This window comes from Hemicordylus capensis, chromosome 4 (genome assembly GCF_027244095.1).
Source record: "Hemicordylus capensis ecotype Gifberg chromosome 4, rHemCap1.1.pri, whole genome shotgun sequence".
In the NCBI taxonomy this organism is placed as follows: domain Eukaryota; kingdom Metazoa; phylum Chordata; class Lepidosauria; order Squamata; family Cordylidae; genus Hemicordylus; species Hemicordylus capensis.
This window is the reverse complement of record NC_069660.1, coordinates 263,527,360-263,547,709: the sequence shown is the minus strand read 5'-3', so window position 1 is coordinate 263,547,709 and position 20,350 is coordinate 263,527,360. Positions and strand designations below refer to the sequence as shown.

General features: G+C 37.4%; 1 protein-coding gene across 8 annotated transcripts in view; it reads left to right on the top strand.

The window, feature by feature from the left end:
- The window catches only part of LOC128321973 (aspartyl/asparaginyl beta-hydroxylase-like), a 95,662-nt gene that overhangs the window by 29,060 nt on the left and 46,252 nt on the right, over window positions 1-20,350 (top strand). For 3 of the 8 annotated variants that reach the window (XM_053242582.1, XM_053242581.1, XM_053242583.1), the window contains exons 2-5: window positions 2,160-2,309; window positions 2,647-2,691; window positions 5,762-5,830; window positions 14,820-14,993. In XM_053242582.1, coding sequence (XP_053098557.1) covers window positions 2,160-2,309; window positions 2,647-2,691; window positions 5,762-5,830; window positions 14,820-14,993 — 438 coding nt within the window. Of the gene's footprint in view, window positions 1-2,159; window positions 2,310-2,646; window positions 2,692-5,761; window positions 5,831-14,819; window positions 15,849-17,887; window positions 17,930-20,350 lie in introns of those variants that run through there. The other 5 variants (XM_053242584.1, XM_053242588.1, XM_053242585.1 and 2 more) reach the window with 5 other exon arrangements.

Here is a 20,350-nt window from a genome sequence, read left to right as displayed (position 1 = left end):
TAATAAGATGGCCTATTATTTAACAGTGAGTGTTAACTTACAATTTAACAAGCAAGAGCTGTTTCATTCTTCCTTCAGTGGCCACCTACACAAATGCTTTGACTATTTGCAAATTTAAATGATTGATCAGTTACAGATTGGAATAAAATAAACAGATATTGATATTGATCTCGTAAAGGGTTTTTAATCTAAGGTAGTTACCTTTTAATCTAAGGTAGATTAAAAAAAATAAGACTTTTAATTTTTAAAAAAGCAGTTACATGCGGTATATTTTTAAAATGATGTTTATTTAATCAAACCACCATATTTAAGGCCTCTTGCCAGCATGCAGAAGAAGCATGTTTTCTGCACGCACAAGTGGCTGTAGTAGTTGCATAAAATGGAATTCATGCAGAAGTGCTATTGTGAAAAAGCTTCCATAAAAACAAATGAGGTGTTCTGTACTAAACACATGAATTGAAGCCTATTTTTTTTCTTGTAAAGAACAAAATATGGAGAAAAGAACTGACATCTGATGTCAGTATTTTGTTTACAGGTGTACTCCATTATCCACAGGGGTTCCATTCCTGCAAATTTCTGCGGGTAACGAAAATGTCGATAATGAGCCATTGGGGCAATGGGAATCAGTGGGGGGTAGTGGTGGTGGTTTAGATTCCTGCATGGGTGGTAAAAGACAGAAAAATTGTGAAAATAATTGAAATAAAGTGCCGTGCTCCGTGGGTCTCTAGCAGTGTCTTCCCCAAACTCAATTTGGTCAATTTCCCACCAAAAAAAAAAAGAATTGTGGCGAGAAATCCCCCCCCCTCAACAGAAGAGCCACAAAATAGGTCCTTTAAACAAAATGGTGGCCAGAAATTACCTCAGAGGTCACTTAAGGTCACCTAGGAACCACAGATATGTGGGTATTAATCCTTTCCGCACCTTCATATGCTGAGGTTGGGTGCCTATTTTTGGACTATAAATACATGGAACAGCAAATAGTGAGGTCTGCTATAAACCATGTATTGATTATTTGGTAAATTATCAATATATTTAGTATCTGGTCAGCCGAACAGTATGGGCACTTACCTTCCATGGATGGCATCCTGACTAAATTACTTGATGGGGGGTTCCATTTGAAATTAATAGGACAAATTATTCATTACTAATTTATCCTATCAGTTTCAATGGGACCAGTTGAATAACTTAGGCAGGATGTTATACATTTTGCTTCTGGTAAGTTCTAGGCACTTTGCCCACAATCCAACATACCTAACTTCATATGAAGCCCTTGTGAGCAAGTAAGTAATCTTACTTTGTGTTCTTGTGCATACGCTGAAAAAAATCCAAAAGTCGCACAATTAATCTCAGTGCTAGTTTTAAATGTATATTCTTATTTTGTTAAAGCACCTTACTTTTTTATATATTGTGCATAGCTTAGATCTACTCTTTTCTTTGTTCTCTAGCCTGCACATATCACTTGTATGATGTTAACTGAATGTACAAAGTATGTTAAATACATTGTTTCCCAATGTTTAGGTGTATTTTTAAGTGAATATATTAAGTGTATATATTATTTAGGTACATTTTTAATTGAATATTTTCTCTTTAGCAAAAATCCTTTTATCTTGATTTTGGAATAAGAAAATTTGTTCAATATTGGAGGTGTGGGGAGAAAGATACAGGCCTTGTTCACAAGCTTACAGTCCGAGACATGAGACAAGGGGAAACAAACAAATTCTGGTATCTTTGAAGCTGAAAATGATTTGGTGGAATGGCAGCCGAGAGCCTTTCCTAGCATAGAAGCAGCCAAATGGCCATTGGTCCCAGTCAAGTTGGAGTAGGTGACATGGAGGCTTGGGATTCTGTTTGTAAGTGGTACAAAAACTCTGTTTAGTTGCAGATGGGCATGTTTTAATTTAAATCAGTATGCATTGTAGTTCAGGAAATGCATAACTTTCAAAATTGGGATATTAGATTAAAATCACTTGTGTAAGCTTGCGTTTTTTTAATTTACCACTTGGCTCTGTTCTCCTTTAATCACTGGATAACTTTAGAAATAACTGCGTATACTTAGCAATATGTAATTTCTTTTGAATGCTATGTTATAACATAACTTCTTAGCAAAATTATACTATAGCTGTGCCTTCAGATAGTAATTCGGTGTCTTTATTTTACAGAGACAAAACATGGAGGAAACAAGAATGGCAAGAAAGAAGGCCTTTCTGGAAGTTCATTTTTTACATGGTTTATGGTAATTGCATTGCTGGGAGTGTGGACGTCGGTTGCAGTGGTTTGGTTTGAACTTGTAGATTACGAGGAAGTTCTAGGTAAGATTTTCAGTCCTTACAGTCAAGTAAGAGAACATTGTAAAACATTACAGGTTCAAAACTTCAACTCTAAAGGGTGTCTTTCATATATATATATATATATCTCCATCCATCCATCCATCCATCCAAACATCAGGAATCTAGTAAAAGCTGTGAATTAAAGTGCATATCATTAGGTTCAACATCTGGGGGGGAAACCATAAATTTGCCATGAATGTTCATAACCAGGGGGAAAATGGGAGAGGCAGGATTGTGTTGAAGGGGGAGAACTATGTCACTTATCTGTTGTGATCTAATGATCTGAATAATGGCTTCTATATTTTTACCATGCATGCAGCCAAAGCAAAGGACTTCCGTTATAACTTGTCAGAGGTACTTCAAGGTAGGATTATAGAGCAATGAACTATGTATGTTATACATGGGCTTGGAATATAAAACCATTTCTCCCACAGTCTGTGTTTCTTTTCTTTTCCCCCTCCCTGACTTCAGATTATCTTGTTCAAGACTTTCTGATTTACACCTTGGTGGAGTTAACCTTTAATCTGAAAATCTACTGTAACCTTTTGATTTTTATTTGTGAAACAGAAGAGAGTTGTCTGCATTACTATATCTTTTGCCTTAACTCTCAACTTATGCTTCCTCCATGTATACACATGTTTCAGCTGTACTGTTCTTGTTCTTCTGGGATTGAGTCTGGGAATAATAAAAAGATGGGAGATGCAGGGAGGAGTCAAATGAGCTATGCCTGCCTGCTTTACGTCCATCTTTCCTTTTGGGGAAAGCTTGTGGGCTAGGTTGGTTCTTTATTTTCATGAGAGTGGAAGGTAATTGCTGGTATGCAGGCTTTTCTCTGCTTATTCCTACTTGAAGATTAGGGAGCATCTTGTTTATGTTGATTTAAGGTACTATTAGAGGCCTGAAGAAAATAGGGTCCAAAAGGTTAGACACTTCTATGTCAAAATGTCTATAGGAATGGAGGTCTGAAAAAGCAAGTACAGTAATTGCAGTTTTTTTCCTCATGGCAACCATGAATCTGGCTGAACAGGATGTTTTGTTAGGAAATGGAAAGCAAAGGATCTGGATGTATGAGAAGCATCTGTTACTCAGGTTAGACTTAGATGAGCTTCAAGAGCAGGCATGGGCTCTTAACAAAAATGTGTGGACATATGCCATCTGTGTGTGTTTGTTTTTTAATAGAAAAGAATCACAGGTATTAATTTTAGCTAATTTATTTCTAGCTTGCATAGAAATAGAAAGTGTTTTATACACTTTTTAAACATTTGGGTAAATACTTCCCCCACCCCCATTGAGAAGGTAAACTTATTCACTTGTGTGATTCAGACTGTCTTAAAAACTATGGTTTAGAAGATAATGAATGAATCTAGGAAAGATTTGGACTTGCATACCTTCTCCTACTCCTCGCTTCTCCTCTTCCTCCAAGAACTAGAAAAGATGGAAAGTTTCTACAGTCCCTTTTTTCATTAACCAGTTCTCCATGGTGGTTCAAACAATGATTAGTTAACAAACTAATATTGATATCCTTGTTTTAACTAACCATAAGTGCCAGAGTTCAGAAGTAATGGGACCTATAGTTAGCTTGAAAGTAGAAGTTTTCAGTGCCCTCCCTATGGAGTAGAACGGGAATGATAATGAATTATCATTAAACTTTTTAAAAATATCTGAACCAGACCATAGTCAAGGTTCAGTCACAAATTCTTTTTAATAATCAACATAATCATTACCTGACTCAGTTTTGACATTCTGCCAAACATGGTTTGCATGGTTTAGAATATAAACTTCCAAACACTGGACAAAACATAATTTAGAGCTGCTTGTCTGTTTTCACATTCTATCAGCTCAACCCTCTTGTTTCTGGGTACATTAGCCTTCAGAGGAAAAGTATGTAACATCCAGAATGATGGTTGGATAATTCACACATCACCATGCCAAGCCAAAATTAAACTTCCTTTCTTTGTGTTCTGTTCCCGGTTTCAGTAGGACAAGTGTTGCGCCAGCCAGGGGCGTAACAAGGCTGGAGTGGGCCCAGAGACAAAATTTTAAAGTGGGCCCCTCGCTGATACACACACACACACTTCTCATGTGACTTGCCTCTGGGGGGCCCCTCGAGGCATGGGGGCCCCCAGTCAGCTGCCTCCCCTTGCCTAATAGTAGTTACGCCCCTGGCGCCAGCTTAATGCTGTTAGCACAAGAATGTAGTGCAAGGACATTGCACAAAGAAAGGAATGTGCGTTTCAGACTAGTTCTTGCACTAGCAGAAGATGTTGATAAGTCACACAGTGTATTGTATAATGTATTGCACAACCTTGTATATGTCCCAGAGAACGTCTTTCGGTAGTGGTTGCCCAGCATCACAGAGTTTTCTGAAATTCTTAAGTGTACACAACTTTTCTCATTGTGGTGGTACAACACTACTCTTTATATCAGTTGGTGTGAATTATGAAGAGTCATTAGATTGTTGCCAGTGTTTTTAGATTCATTCTTGAGTATTTTGATTACTTTGGTTGGAGTGAACAATAACATTCATATTTGAAATCGTAAGGACCCTAACTTGCTCTTTGAGTAACCATCTGGGCAGGTTTCTATTCTAACTTCTTCTTAGCACAACTCTTGCTTCTGCCTTGCTTAGTAAATCATGGCATAAAAAAGCTCAATGAAAACTTTTTCTCCACATTTCAGGATTTTTTGCCTTCGGTATACCATGACAGAAAATGAAAAACAAAACTATTCAACCAAATTTCAGGGCCTTTCATTTTTTAATGGTCCACAGCTCCTGCAAGATTGGCATGTATTTATCTGATTGAATCCAGTTCTGCCTGATCTTTTCTTAAGTGGTTATGGTTTTGTCAGTGTGCCAAATATAGCAGGTTGCAGTTTTCCGTAGGCACAGGAGTGCCTTGATATTGTATGCAGTTGCATTATTCCTGAATACACCGATGTATTGTTTGAAATAGAGGCATTCAAGATCTTGTTTGACTTGATGCTTTTGAAATATTGGTACCCTTTTGACTTTAGATATGTAGCTGTATTAAAAAGCATTCACCACCTAGTGATTAAGAATGGTTAATCTACAGGGTTAGAGAATTGTTGGGTGCAATCCTTGTTGAAGTCAGTAGCAAAACTTCCATTGATTTTAGTGGAGTATGATTACAGCCTGCATTTGACTTGCATCGTTATCTCACATTTCTTAAATAGTAGTAAGCACTGAATTGCTGATTAGCAATATTGGAAGATTCCAGGTTTTAATAATGATGTACTGTCTCTTTTACAAATATTAATGAGAGAGAGAAATCTAACTTCTCAAAATGACATTTCTGCTTTGGAATGACACTTCTAAATAAAATGTTGCCATAGTTATGACTCTGCTATATTTGCACACATTTAAGATAAATTTTAAAACATTGCTGAATAAAAGTTCTGTTTCTGTACTCTAGGAAAACTTGGGATCTATGATGCTGATGGAGATGGAGATTTTGATGTCGAAGATGCGAAGGTTTTGCTAGGCAAGTACATGTTTCTAAAACTAATTTCTTGTTTCAAATAGCAAAGAAAGCAGCTTATTCAGACAAAATGTAGCATTCATGTTTGCATTACTTGATAAATCTTTTTATATTGCAACATTAAAATGGAAAGTGGAGAACTATGAATAGTTACCCAATATACATTGTTGTTGATGTAATATTAGTTAGTAGATTATTATTGATAAAATTAGATACTGTAGTTGATTGCTATAGAGGAATGCTTTGTAGTCTCTTAACGTCCTGATAAATCTATAGTGTAAAATACTGGGGGTTGTGGGGGAAAATATATAGATATAATAAATCACATGTGGCACTTCTCAAGGCTTTTATCTCATAAAAGTAATTTATGGATAAATTCTAAATCAAAGAAAGGAGAGGTCATCACATCGCTGTTCTGTTAGCATTAAGTTGCTTTCAGGAGTTTAGCTCCATGTCAGATGGAGTGCTGGTAGGGGGAAAAAATACATGGAATATATGTTTTCAGATAGCTAACATATATCCAACTGAAATGCTTCTAGGCTATTACTTTACCAGATGTATAAGGATGAATAAATTATTGCTGCTGTCATTCCCTGCTTTTGTTGATACCCCTTATTAAACTTGGTTTGTGGTGTTGTACTTGGCAAAAATACCTTTAGTCTGCCTCATTGGTTATGTTCAGCCTTTCGAGATTTAGTGGTGCATTGCTTAAATGTTTTCTGCCCTATTTATTCTTCATTCATAGTTTTTTTTTAGTTCAAATAGCACAGAAATCCGCTGATTCGGACACACCCTGAATCTCTTCTGTTCATCATAACTTGCTTCACCATCAATATAACATAACTTAAAAAGAAGAGGGATTATGAAATGGTAATGGGAAGGTGTCATAATTATTTGTAATCATTCTTTTCCCAGATTCAACACTATGCTTCACTGAATCTTTTATTTAAAGTAAGTTTAAACAACTAGGCATGATTCAGTGATGTACCACTTGTTCTCCCAATAGTGATATATACCTAACTTCTAAGGTTTTTAAATTTTTAATATGCTTCCTAATTTAAGAAGCATCATGTATGAATATGACAAATATTTATATATTGCTTTTCAACAAAAATTCCCAAAGCGGTTTACATATAAATAAAATGGCTCCCTGACCCCCAAAGGGACATCATCTAAAGGCTCACAATCTAAAAAAAACCATAAGGTAGACACCAGCAGCAACCACTGGAGGGATGCCGTGCTGGGGATGGATAGGGCCAGTTGCTCACTCCCTGCTAAATAAAGAGAATCACCACTTTAAAAAGACCATCTTTGCTCAGTTAGCTCTGACCAGGGGAGTTGCTGAGTAAGAAAATGGGGCCCAATCCCAGTAAGTGTACTAGATTTTGGGCAACTATTCATTAATTTACTGGATGAGCAGTTTAGTCTTCATTTTTGTCACTTTATAATTAATATTCATATTTATATAGCACTTTTCAACAGAAAACCTTTCAAAGTGGTTTACATAGCAAAAGGTATGAAAAAATTAGTGTGGTCGCTTTGCAAACAGGGAATCTAAAAAGAGTCACAAGGTGGACACCCGCAACAGCCATTAGAGGGACTTTGTGCTGGAATGAATAGAGATAGTTGCTCTCTCCCTGCTAAGTATAAGAAAGCCACCATGTTAAAAGGAGCCTTCTGGCCCAGTTAACAGGAGTTTGAAGAGAATGCTATCAAAATGTGCTGTGGAGTGTCTCTAACAGCTATATGTTGAATTAGGAAGATATTGTGCTTCGGAACATACTCTTATTCTCCCCCCCCCCACCACTGTATTTTATATAACATAGAAAGATGATAAAAGAAATGACAAGTTATAATACCTATAGAAAGTCCAATTTTTTACAACACGTGTGTGTGTATTCATTGGTTGAATCTTTTGAAATTTAGCATTCCAAAACATAGTAAATCATCACTCTTCAACCCACATCTCCAATTCCTATAATAATGTTTTTAGAAATGTATGAACGTGGTTATGAGGGAGGTTCTACTTCTTTGTTTAACCATTCCAGTATTGACAGGACTGCTGCCTAGGGGTGTGCAATTTCTGAGGTGTGAATTCTCATTCTATCATAGCAAATGAGATTTTTTTCAATTAAACAACTCTCATGACCCCACTTTCACTTTTACACACTTTCCTTTACTATGAATAATATGAGGAAGTAATCAATTTAGCACACTTCACCTTATGAAGACAAACTTCACACAAATAAATTCACCATAATTCACCCCTCTGCCCAATCACTCTTAAATTGGGGATGGGTGGTAGCCTCCAGCCATCAGGCACTATCTACCAGCCCACCCCACTCCTTTGGGGCAGATCCACTTTCTGCCCCCAATCTGCCCCAAAGACACCCAAACTTCAAAAATTCTCAAAAAATCAGCCCTCTGCCCAATCCCCCTGAAATTGGTGTGGTAGCCTCCACCCATGAGGCACTACCACCCCACCCCACTATTTTGGGGCAGATCCACTTTCTGCCCCCAAACTGCCCCAAAGTCACCAAAACTTCAAAAATTCTCAAAAAATCACCCCTTTGTCCAAACCCCCTGAAATTGGGGTGGTAGCCTGCACCCATGAGGCACTACCACCCCACCCCACTATTCTGCCCCAGCCCCCACTTTCTGCCCCAATATGCCCCAATCTGCCCCAAAGACATGAAATTTTCAGAAATTTACCAAAAATCAGCCCTTTGCCCAATCCCCCTGAAATTGGGGTGGTAGCCTGCACCCATTAGGCACTACCACCCCACCCCACTCCTTTTGCCCAAATCCCATGCTATGCCCCTGAACTGCCCCAAAGTCACTAAAACTTTAAAAAATCGCCAAAAATCAACCATGAACCGAATCACCCGAATTTTTTGTGCCCGAAATTTGGGTGATTCGGCTCGTGCCCGAAAAAATTCGGGGGGCATCGGGGGTGATTCGGTTCGGCCCCGAATCACCCGAAATTGTTCGTTTCGGGCACAGATTGTTCTGTGCCCGAAATTTTTTGCACATCCCTACTTTTTCCCATTGTGAAGCAATACAGATTAGGGATGTGCATGAAACTCATTTTGTGTTCTGGGAACAGTTCAGAATGGAACACAAAATGCGCCAAAAGTTCCATCAGAATAACCAGATGAACCAGCTGTTCTGATGGAAAGACCCTCTTCTGGTGGACTGTTCCCTTTGTCAAGGTCATCCTGTTCTGAGGTAGGAATACTCAGAATGCCGTTTCGAGGTGGAACGTTCCGATAACAAAATGTTCTGCACATGCCTAATACAGATTGCTGTAGTTATTTAAATTATTTGGCTTCAGTTATTAAATTTTAATATTAGATCTAAATTACATTAAAACCTTCTTTTAAAATAACATTTTTGAAGTCCGATGGTATACATCATAGTTTAATTTCATGTATTAGTCTAGGTAACTCTGTGCAAAATACTTGGATTACTGGGCATAACCCCAAAATACTAAATCAATCAGCTAGTGATGCTGATCATATGAAGCCAGAAAGCTACAATAAAGCCTATGAGGAGAGAGAAACCACTGATACTTAAAAAAACTACCCTTTAAGATCTATCCAATTAATCTTTTTGAAGATTCTGTTTCTCTTCAGATAGTATACAATAAAGGTATCTTTCCCATTTCTCCATAGAAGTCATTTTTCTTTAAGTTAATATTAAATCTTTGCCACTAATAATAATAATAATTCCTCAAAAATAATATTGCTTAATATGGAAAAATTCTAGTCAGTAACTAACAATTCCTTGAATGCCGTCATCATATTGAATCTAATAAATAACTATAAATCTTTTGAAAGATATCAGTACTTTTTCCTGGCTTTTGGGGAGATCTCTTAAAATCTGTTGTCCTTAATAACTTCTCATTGCAATATGCAGTAATCAAAAATAATGATCCAGGTCTTAGAATTGGTTTTGCTTTAAACCAAACGAAATGAATTTATTTTTTCCCAAGCAATATGGGTTTGCCTGAATATGTGACTATTTAGAGGTTACATTCTAAAGTTTGAAATTAACAACAATTCAGATAGTTACAATTATGTGTTGGATGGCATCCAAACTTTGGTGCAATTGCTTCCAGTTTGTAGAAGAAGAGTTGCAGTTGCACTAACACCACCACTCATGCACAACTCCCTTTATGTTTGTTGAAGGAACTTCTGACGATGGTGCATTACTGCACAGAAGTTTGTATGCCACTCTGTGTGAATTGTAGTGTTATCTGGGATGTGTATAACCACACAGTATCTTAACAGTAAATGATTTGCACGCTTTAATCTATACTTTGTAGAACCTTACAGATACATTGCTGTGCTATTTGCAATTTGTTACATTGTTATTTTCAGACAGTTTGTGGTTTTTAAATGGGCTAGATCAGCGTTTCTTTACTAGATTAGGGATGCATAATTTGATTGCAAACCGTAAGAAATTTCAACCAGCTGTACTTTTCATTCCCCCCCCCACAAAAAAAAAATTAAAAAAATAAAAATTCCTGGTTTGATATCATTTTGTGCATGGAGATTTTCTCACTAGTTCAGGAATTGTGTGGTATGAGAAAAGGCATTGCGCTGCATATGTCGTGAGTCAGTTTAACTGCTTTTGTTCAAGAGTTATTTCTGTTTCTTGTTTCCGGTGCGTTCAGTCACTCATTTGTTCCTAACATTCGCTTTTACCCTCTCCCCATATATGTGATGAGAAACTATTGCCATCTTGCCCTTGGGATCTATACCTTTCCCAGGGTTGTGTGGGAAAAGGCTGGACCGTTCTTCTATAAATTAGCCAGCCATTGTTGTAAGTCTAAGTAAGGGCTTAAAAAGATAATTAAGTTTCAATCCTGGCCACGCAAGTGCAAAATCATACTTCATCTCAAGATGCCTTATAATTAACTATTGTATCTAGATTGAGGTACTTGTCCTAGTATTGTGAACAGGTAAAGTTTGTATCATTTGCAATCCTCATTTCACTGCTGTACTATATGCCAGTCTTTCTTTGGATTTTTGTTATAAGATGAGATCAGTGAGAGATTTGCATTCTTGTACTTAATACTTGAGTTTAATATGACCAATCAGGATGAATAAAGATCAATATTTTTAAAAAAACAAAACCAGATAAACATATTTTGGTTTCTGTTGTTATATTCTCCTTGTTAAAATAATTTGGTTTAAAATAATACCTGATTGTCCAATATCTTAATATTGAATGTATGACTCTCTTATTGAAAGTCCCCTCCCCTTTTTGTAAATGCAAACAGTGCAACAATTCTAAATCAAATGAAAAAAAATCTAGAAATACATAAGGCAACAGTTTAAGGTTGAAGTTGTTTAAAACTGTTTGAGCAAGACTGCAAGAAGGCTGTTTATTGTAGGATTTGTTACACAGTCCTGGCTGAATGCTAAATGTGTATATACATTTTGTGTGAGTTTTTGTTACCTGTCTTGCATGAAAGTGAATCCTTACTGGTGTGCAAGTACCTGAAGCTTTTTGGAGTGGAAACCTTTTCAAAAACAAACAAAATGGTAGGGAGAATCCTAGAGGTATGTCACTAAGCAGGAAGCAATCCTCGGCCCACATGACTGATCAACTAGAATATTTAAATCAGTTGATATTCCTAAAAGCAGATTAAATCATAATGGCTGACATTCAGACTAGTGATGCAAAGTGCAGTAAGAGAAACAGTGCACACTTAAGAAGTTTGTGGTGCTACACCATGTTGTACAATAGCTAGTGAAAGACTTCCAAAACACACACAAAGTTGTGTAACCTGTTGTGCAGCATGCCCACATATGGCTCTTGTTCTCTAGGGCAGGGGTGGGAAACCTATACCCTCCAGCTGTTGTTGAACTACAACTCCCATCATCCCCAGCCACATGGTGGGAGTTGTAGTTCAAAAACAGCTGGAGGGCCAAGGTTCCCCACCCCTGCTCTAGGGCATCTCTCTGAGCCCCACCCACCCCAAGCTGTTCCTGGGGTCAGGAGCCTCTCAGGAACCGTATGGCAGGAGAGAATTATCCAAAACCAGGGGTAAACAATTTCTAGAACCAAAATCTTGTTTAAGAAGATATCTCCATCTGGCTTTTAGGAATTCCTATCTCTCATTGCAGCCCCTCATCCTGTGATGTTCTCCCCCTCCCCCAGCTTTAGGAGTAGCTGTTTAGGGGCTCAGGGCGCTGCCCTTCGGAAGAGGGATGGGGAAGATTGCTTGCATGAATGCTGTTGTGCTCACTCTACTTGGGTACAGCCTATGTTATTAAAAATAAACATTTTTAAGCAAAGCTTGTTGTGTGGGCCAAAAATGGAATCTTCAAGAATTAGCAAAATTGTATTTTATTTTGGTCACCTTTTTGATTTATCTGCTGCTTGTGCTTTAATATGTTTTGTGGTTTTTAATATTTAGAAAACTTTCAATCTTGAACAAGAATAAAGACAGATTTTCAATATTGTACAAACACGTATACAATTTGTAACTTGTGACCTTCTAAGCAATACAATGTATTTAAACATATTTATATCCCAGATTTAAATATGTTTAAATACACTGTATTGCTTAGGTCACAAGTTACAAACACTTGGTAGGGAGAATCTAAGCACTACAGTGTATAAACATATTTAAATCTGGGATATAAATATGTTTAAATACATTGTATTGCTTAGAAGGTCACAAGTTACAAATTGTATACGTGTTTGTACAATATTTAAAATCTGTCTTTATTCTTTCCTCTATGTTGCTAGTCAGTGCTTTAAGAATAAAGTGATAAATATTTATTCCAACTTCAAGAAAATGTGTTCATTGTATGTAAGAATATGAATGAAGAACTATGAAATTCACAGCTATCAAGAACACCACACAGATGTAGTGAAGATGGAAGTCTTAACTAATATTTTTCTATCTAAAGTTCCACACAACCAGCTTGCTGGGTAAGAATATAAGAAGAGCCCTGCTGGATCAGGCCCAAGGCCTATCTAGTTTAGCATCCTGTTTCCCACATTTGCTCACCAGATGCCTCTGAGAAGTACACAGGCAAGAGGTGAGGATATGCCCTCTCTCCTGCTAATGCCTAACCTTTGATAACAAGAGTTACACTTTTCTTTTGAAAGTCCTGTCAATTTACGCCTCTTGAATTTTGCACCTATGTAGGCCTCTTCACAAACATTCTTTCTATGAGACAAATAGCTGGAATACCATCCCCAATATCTCTTGTGCTTTAAAACTCAGCATTGCTTTGTGTGGTGTTTCCAAATGCTTGCACATGTCCCAAATGTTGCACAAATATTTTGGCATTAGCATTTCCAGTTTATGCACAGGTGATTTGTTGGATAGATTACTGGAAGCACACAAAGTATAATGGGGGAACACTGCAGAGCAAGGGCTAACCAGTCCCAGGCTGACAACCAGATTTGTACCAGTCCAAGGAACTAGCAAGGAAGGGTGATTAACTAATAAAGAATAACGTTAGTTAACATTGCTAGCTAACAGAGAATGTTGTTCTAGCAACTGCTTCATTGAGATTGTTTAAAAAAAAATAGTGCAGCAACTTGCACGTGAGCAATGTGGTCTTCCATGTATTGGAGAGCAAAGACTTTATTCATTTACTCCTGATATGTAGATGAAGCCTCATAACTAGGTGAGCACTTGACTTTGTTTGGATTACCTTTACAGTATGGTTGCATAAGGGGTAGCGATTTGGTAGGCTCTTGAGCCAGAACATGGGGAATGTGGAATCTGGGGATCATCAAAGTAGGAAACTTTGTCATGAATCCCTTCTTGTATAGGAACTGAACCTGCTGCCTTATGAAACCATATCTTGTGTTGGTTCAGTCTTGGATGGGGCAGAGCCTGAGGCTGAGCATTACTTCCCCCATTATGTAGCTTTGGGAGTAGTAGCAACAAAATGTAGTCGCATTGATGTATAGTCCATGGTTGGTTGCCTTGACAACCAAAGTGACCCTAGAGAGCCCATTGTAAACCCTGTTCCCAATTCGGCAAGATGAAAATACATATCTTTTCATAATAATCCAGATTATCATGGGCAACTGACCTGGTCTCTGCACATGCCTGGAGACCATTTTTGTGATGCAGAAGCCAGGTCAGTTCAAGATGCTGCACAGGCAGGCAGCTTGAGGCTGTGCCAGGGTTTCAAGGAACAGTAAGTACCTTATCTCTGCTCTTAAAGGTACCCTCTCACTGCCCCGCCTGCTGCCCTTTAGAAGCTTTTTCAAGCTAGGATTTCCCTTTTCTTGTAAAGGGGAATCATCACCGGATTCTCCTTTACAAGCATAGCTGCTTGAACCGCCAAATCGGTTTGAGCCAATTCAGTTGATTGGCCTGGACCAGCCAGTCAGTTCAACCACACCTGTTTGCTGGTTTGAATTTGGACTGAATTCAAACCAAACAGCAAAAGTCGGTCCATGTGCACCCCTAGTTGCAGCACTCTGCAGAGAACCGATAATACAGAATATAGTAAGCCTGGGTGTGACCCACTCCTGAATAGAAGCCACTGGTGATGAATCAACATGGCACGATCAGTCATATAACTGTGTCTTTCTCAATATTTCTCCCACTTCTTTATAGTAGGGGGCAATGGATCATATCCTGACCAACACTGTGGTTCTCATGAATGGGAGCAGAGTTGCGCTGTCCTCGAGGCCTTTTCAAAAGCAGGAGGGGTCCTTATGAAAGCACAACTCTCCTTCTATTCATGGCTAGAACTCCAGACCATGGAGCCCTGCAGCACAGAAGGTTAACATATGTCCTGCCTGACTGTTTAAAAACCTTAGCATTCTTTTTCGCTAATTTGCTTGAGCATATTGTTTAACACCTATTCTTGTTAGACTGCTGATCATGATACCAGTTTTCTTAAAACCTTCTAATTCAGTGTCCTTTTTCCACCTAACTGCTGCCTTTTCTCTTTCTTTCTTGCTTTTTTCCTCTTTTTCTCTTTCCTTTATTCTTGTGTAGGCCTGACCAAAGATGGCAATAATGAAAATATTGATTCACTTGAGGAAGTCCTTAATATTTTAGCAGAGGAAAGCTCTGATTGGTTTTATGGCTTCCTCTCATTTCTCTATGATGTAATGACTCCTTTTGAAATAATAGAAGAAGAAGAGAGCGATGCAGCAGATGATGTTGATGGTACGTCACAGAATGAAGGGGTTCAGGGAAAAAAGACTTGCGTTATTGTGGATTTACAGAACCAGTGACTTTTCATTGACAGGCTCAGTTTCATTTTTTGGAAATGTCCATGCAGTTATCAAAGTGTAACAGGGTTCTGGGGTATAACCCCATTATGGACATATCAGCCATATGATGTGGATTCAGTTGTCAAGAAGCCTTTTAGAAACTTACATTTGGGAGAGGAGGGGAGAGAGAGAGAGAGAGAGAGAGACACGCATAACACTTTTGTAAATCTTAGGACAAAAGTGTCTGCGGTGCTGTGATTCGTTTCTGTATGGCTCTGTTTCAGTTTGTGCATTCTTGGCACTAACCTCCACAAGCACTATTGTAGTAAGCTATACTATTAACTCTTAAATGGTTTGTCTTTCTAACAAATGTTAATTAACTATAGAATATGTTGGCATGATCAACAACTTGTGTAAATACTTAACTTTTAGATTTTGAGATGGGGGCCTACTATATCATTAAATAAGAAGCCCTTATTGAAATTATTTGAAACCACTACCAATGATTATTCCCTCATTCCCTGGTTTTTACAGACTTAAATGCTTTTACAGACTTAACAAAACAGAATATTGGGTAGTGGTTGACATGTCTTATCAGGTTAGCTAATTAACTTACTGTATGAAAGAAATAGCATGAATTTGTTCCTGTTGTATATCTTGAAATGGACCTTTCTTTATATACTATTCACTTCTCAAAAGCATCTTTAATTTTGTTTGTAAGAGTTTAGTGGATATTTTATGGAAGTGAGATATTGTAAATATGCATTTCTCCTGTAATGTTAAACTTATTAAAGATAATCAATACTAATTGTCTTCTATTTCTTGCTAAACTGAGTGCTTGGCTCAGGTTTGTTTTTTCTGCCCGCCCCAACCCATTTTAAGTGAGTTGACTGATGCTCCAAATGAGAAAATGTACATATTGAGGAGGGTGGGTGGTAAAGTCCCCAACCGAATCCAGTGTCTGTGCTGTATGAACACAATTAAACAAATGCTCAGCTTTGTTTGATCTTTTATTAGTCATGCTGGTGTTAGAGTATTTAAGTCAAATCTTCCTCCTATTCTGAAAAAGAGATCTGTGAACTTTAAAGCTTGCCTAACTTGATAACACTGAGCATGTAATGCTGAAAAGCAGCTTATGTTTTGCTTCAGCTTGCTTTGCCATGATCCTAATGTGTAAATAACTTGCAGAAATGACACACTTAAAAAAATGTGCTCAAAATTGAAATACATGAACTGAACCCTGGATTTCTGTGACCACCTTCAACTGTATCTAATGCAAAGCATGCCCACATGCCAGAAGAATAAAAGATTTTAATTTAGGCATAACTTTTATATCAATATCTAGTTTTTCTGAGTCACGTATGCTTTGTACCTCTTAGCTGCAATTTCATTACTAGTGTTGACTATAGCTTTTGGAAATCATGGTATTGTTGGTATGTGGTCAAGCACCTACAAGAAGCTGAGCTTGATAGTTTGGAGTAACCTTTGCATAAAATAATTCTCAATACCTGGCAGTGTATATGAAAGTAGTTAGTTCAGTGCAGTGTGCTCTATTCACTTAAAAAAATTGTGTACACCACCTAGAGATACACATATCAGGTGGCCTATAAATTTGATAAATAAAACAGGCAATTACTCCTTTCTTAGCAACTAGTAATTCAGAATTGCTGAGATCATGCTCTATTTTTTGGGTTATATTATATTTGTCCATTTGTGAGACTGTAGCGTGCTGTAATGGTCTCTACCCTGAGAGAGTTCTTCAAGTTAAATTTCACTAAAGCCTTTTGTAACACTAAGCAAGACAGTAAGAAAGTAATTTGATGTTCTGGCTACATGCTAGGTTCTTTCTTTTTTTGCCAGAGGTTCAGTTTTGAACCTCTAAATTTATATTTTGTCACATTTGTCATGACTATAATTGCTGTTTCTGTTCGGTGACTTCATTGATCATAATGATTTTACTAAAACTATAGACTCTTTTAAAGCTATCGGAGGCTAGTAAATAGTTTAGCTTCTGTTGAAAAAATATATACTCATTTTTAGACTGGTGTTATCGAGGCTATGATCTAATGACCATTTACACTCACACCTGTAAAGAATAAGCACACAGCTGATAAACAGACTATGTTAGACAGGATTCATACCTTATTACTTGGTTCTTGGGTTGGGTTTGAAGGTGTGAATAATAACTGCATTTCGGTAACTTTTTAATTGCCCTTGGTAAAACATGTTTCAATTTTATGCTAACAATTTTGTTTCTAAAGACCTTTTAAAAATAGTTGTGGACCTTAGTAGTTCTTCCATTCCTTCGATGATGAAACTAAAACTCGAATCGTGCTCGAGGTAACGTGTTCTTTGATCTGCTCAATGTTAAGATAAACATAAAGGGATAATATAGAGGAATGAATGCCTTGCATTAGGTTTAAAATGGCAGAGCTATACCTAGTAAATGCATTAACATTCATGAAAAAGCACTATATTTTATTATTAATTTTTACAAATTCGTAAGATCTAAAAATCTAATTTAGATGTTAAGGACTTGAGCTAGTCCAGTAGAAGTTTGGAGTGGTTTGGTTTTGAACCAGTGACTCATGCCGTAACACCAACTGCTTTTCACAGTCCACTTAGTTTTCAGTTTGCTGTGCCAGAGTGCATTGCTATTCAAGTGACAGTCTGTGGTCTCCTTAGGTGTGTAGAAATAGTTGCATAGTTGATTTTAAAAAAGTTTCTGAAACCTTACTAACTATATTTCATGTTGATCTCTGTCTACAAATTGCAAAACCATTTCCAATATCTCTAGCACCGTATATGTAATGTTCTCTATTATTATCTTCCCTCCCATTCTTACAGTTAAATGGTTCCACTATAGTCCACTTGATTATCATGGAGATGGTATGTCTATCTAACCAATATATCACTTATAGATGAATTATTGTGGTAAAGAGATTAAATTCAGTTATACATAACTAATCTTGGGTATTCCAGTGATGTAATATTGATCATGTAAAGCTGTGACTTATTTTGGAACAATAGTTTCAGTTTTTCATCTAAAAGAAAATATTTCAAAAAAGTTATAGCTTCAGGGTGAATGGTTGGCTTATAATAATTTAGAGCAAATAATATTACAATATGCTTTTTAAAGCAAGTCTAGTAAAATCTCAGGAATCAAAAGTCTTATTGATCACACACTCCTGCTCTATTCACGCAGAATGACAAACCGTGTTTTTCTGTTTATGATCATTAGCTGTGGCAACAATTAGGCTTTCACATTCTCTCTTCCCCTCTCCCACATGCACAAATGAGGCTTTGCAGAAAATGGCTAGCTTGGTTTGCCTCTAACTAAAAGTGGAGGCTTTGAATCTTGCATGTGGAGGAAAGGAAGGAGTGAGCATGCAAGCCTGAGCTGCACTAGTACTTATATCCAGTCTTCCACACCATTGTTTAGATGGTTATCTGAATGTGGCCTGGGCAGTGAGTTCTAAAGAGAACACTCCTGTGTACTATTGTGGGCCTAGATTCTCAATAATGTACTATGCATAGATAGAAATCTCTGCCCACAAGTTATTATGCTTCAGGATTTACTGTTGAATTTCATCATAGTTGATAACTTTGTCTGCATGTGTATGAATGTAGTAATGAGATTGATTGTTTATATACTATTTTGAGACTAAGAACATGTTAAATTATAATTTATTATTCATTTACATTTACATACTGCCTTTCTGCCAAAGCACCCAAGTGGTTTACAATTTAAAACAATGGCTTATAATTTAAGAGGTGATACAAAGGAAAAAAAGAAGAGAGGAACTATGCAAATTTAAGCACCAACACTTTCATACCCATGTATGGTTATGTACCTAACCAAGGTACATAATGATTAGGAGTAATGGTCACTTCAGGAGGCAGTTCTGGAAGGTAAAGAGACAAAGTATTGGTCTCTGATATACCAATGGAGGTGTCTTCTGTCTCACCTCTTTTGCAGATTCAAGTAGATAGAATATTTGGTGCTTGTTTACAGAGTAGGTATAGCTGGATTAGGTACTAGCATATAGAATGAACAGTTTTTGTTCTCTAGGAAAAACAATCCTAGGCTTTTGCCGTATTCATATGCTCACTCTCTGCATTCATTCACAGGTCATTGTGCTACTTGTTTACGAACTCGGTTCCCCTTAGCATATGGCATAATTATTTCATTCCTGTTTACACAATATCACATCTATAAATGAAACAGTGCAATTCAAGGTTTGATTGCACTTAGCCTTTTTCATTTCCTCCTTGTTCTCTGAATAATTCTTTTAACATTAACCAATTTGAAACCTCATAACAGATTGTGCAGACAATCCCAAAAGCATTGTTTGAGAATGATCTAGCTATTATGTGAACACATGCAGTTGGGACTAGTACTGATTTGTGCTGAAAGGGATACCATTTATAAAATTATAGTTGTACTAAAGGTTATTAATATCTCTTAAAAACAAACTTCCGCTTTTATGGAAAATATGTTTCCAAGTAAAGCCAAGAAAAGGTTTTCAGATTCAGGATGTCCTTGGTTCAAGACCTCACAGCAACAAGTGACTTCAAAGATCCTTCTTGGACTTAATCTGACTATGTCCTCAAAGTAAAGTTTTGCCCTCGAGTTGGTGTTGACTCCTGGTGACCACAGAACCATGTGGTTTTCTTGGATAGAATTCAGGAGGAGTTTACCATAAAACATACCAGTGGGGATTTGAACCAGCAACCTCTTGCTTACTAGGCAGTTTGCTTCCCCACTTAGCCATTAGGTGGTTACGACCCTTAGTTAGCAGATAAACTCTTACCCTTATCTAGTTTTATGGAATATGGATAAAATATTAAAATTTGATATTCTCTCTTTATTCCTAAAATTCTGCTTTTAGCTGGTTTAGATACGTCTGCTGACCCTCTCAAACATGAGGGGTTGGAGTGAGGACATATTTCTTCCCTCAAACAGCATACCATCCCATTGTTGCTTAATTGCGTGGGGGCATCATACATATAAGAACATAAGAAAAGCCCTGTTGGAACAGGCCCAGGGTCTATCCAGTATCCTTTTTCACACAGTGGCCCACCAGATGTCTCATGCAAGCCCACAGGCAAGAGCTGAGGGCATGCCCTCTTTCCTATTGTTACTCCCCTGCAACTGGTATTTAGAGGCATCTTGCCTCTGAGGCCGGAGGTGGCCTATAGCCCTCAGACTAGTAGCCATTGATCTCCATGATCTCCATGAATTTATCTAAAATCTCCATGAATTTATCTAAACTGATCTCCATGAATTTATCTAAACCCCTCTTAAAG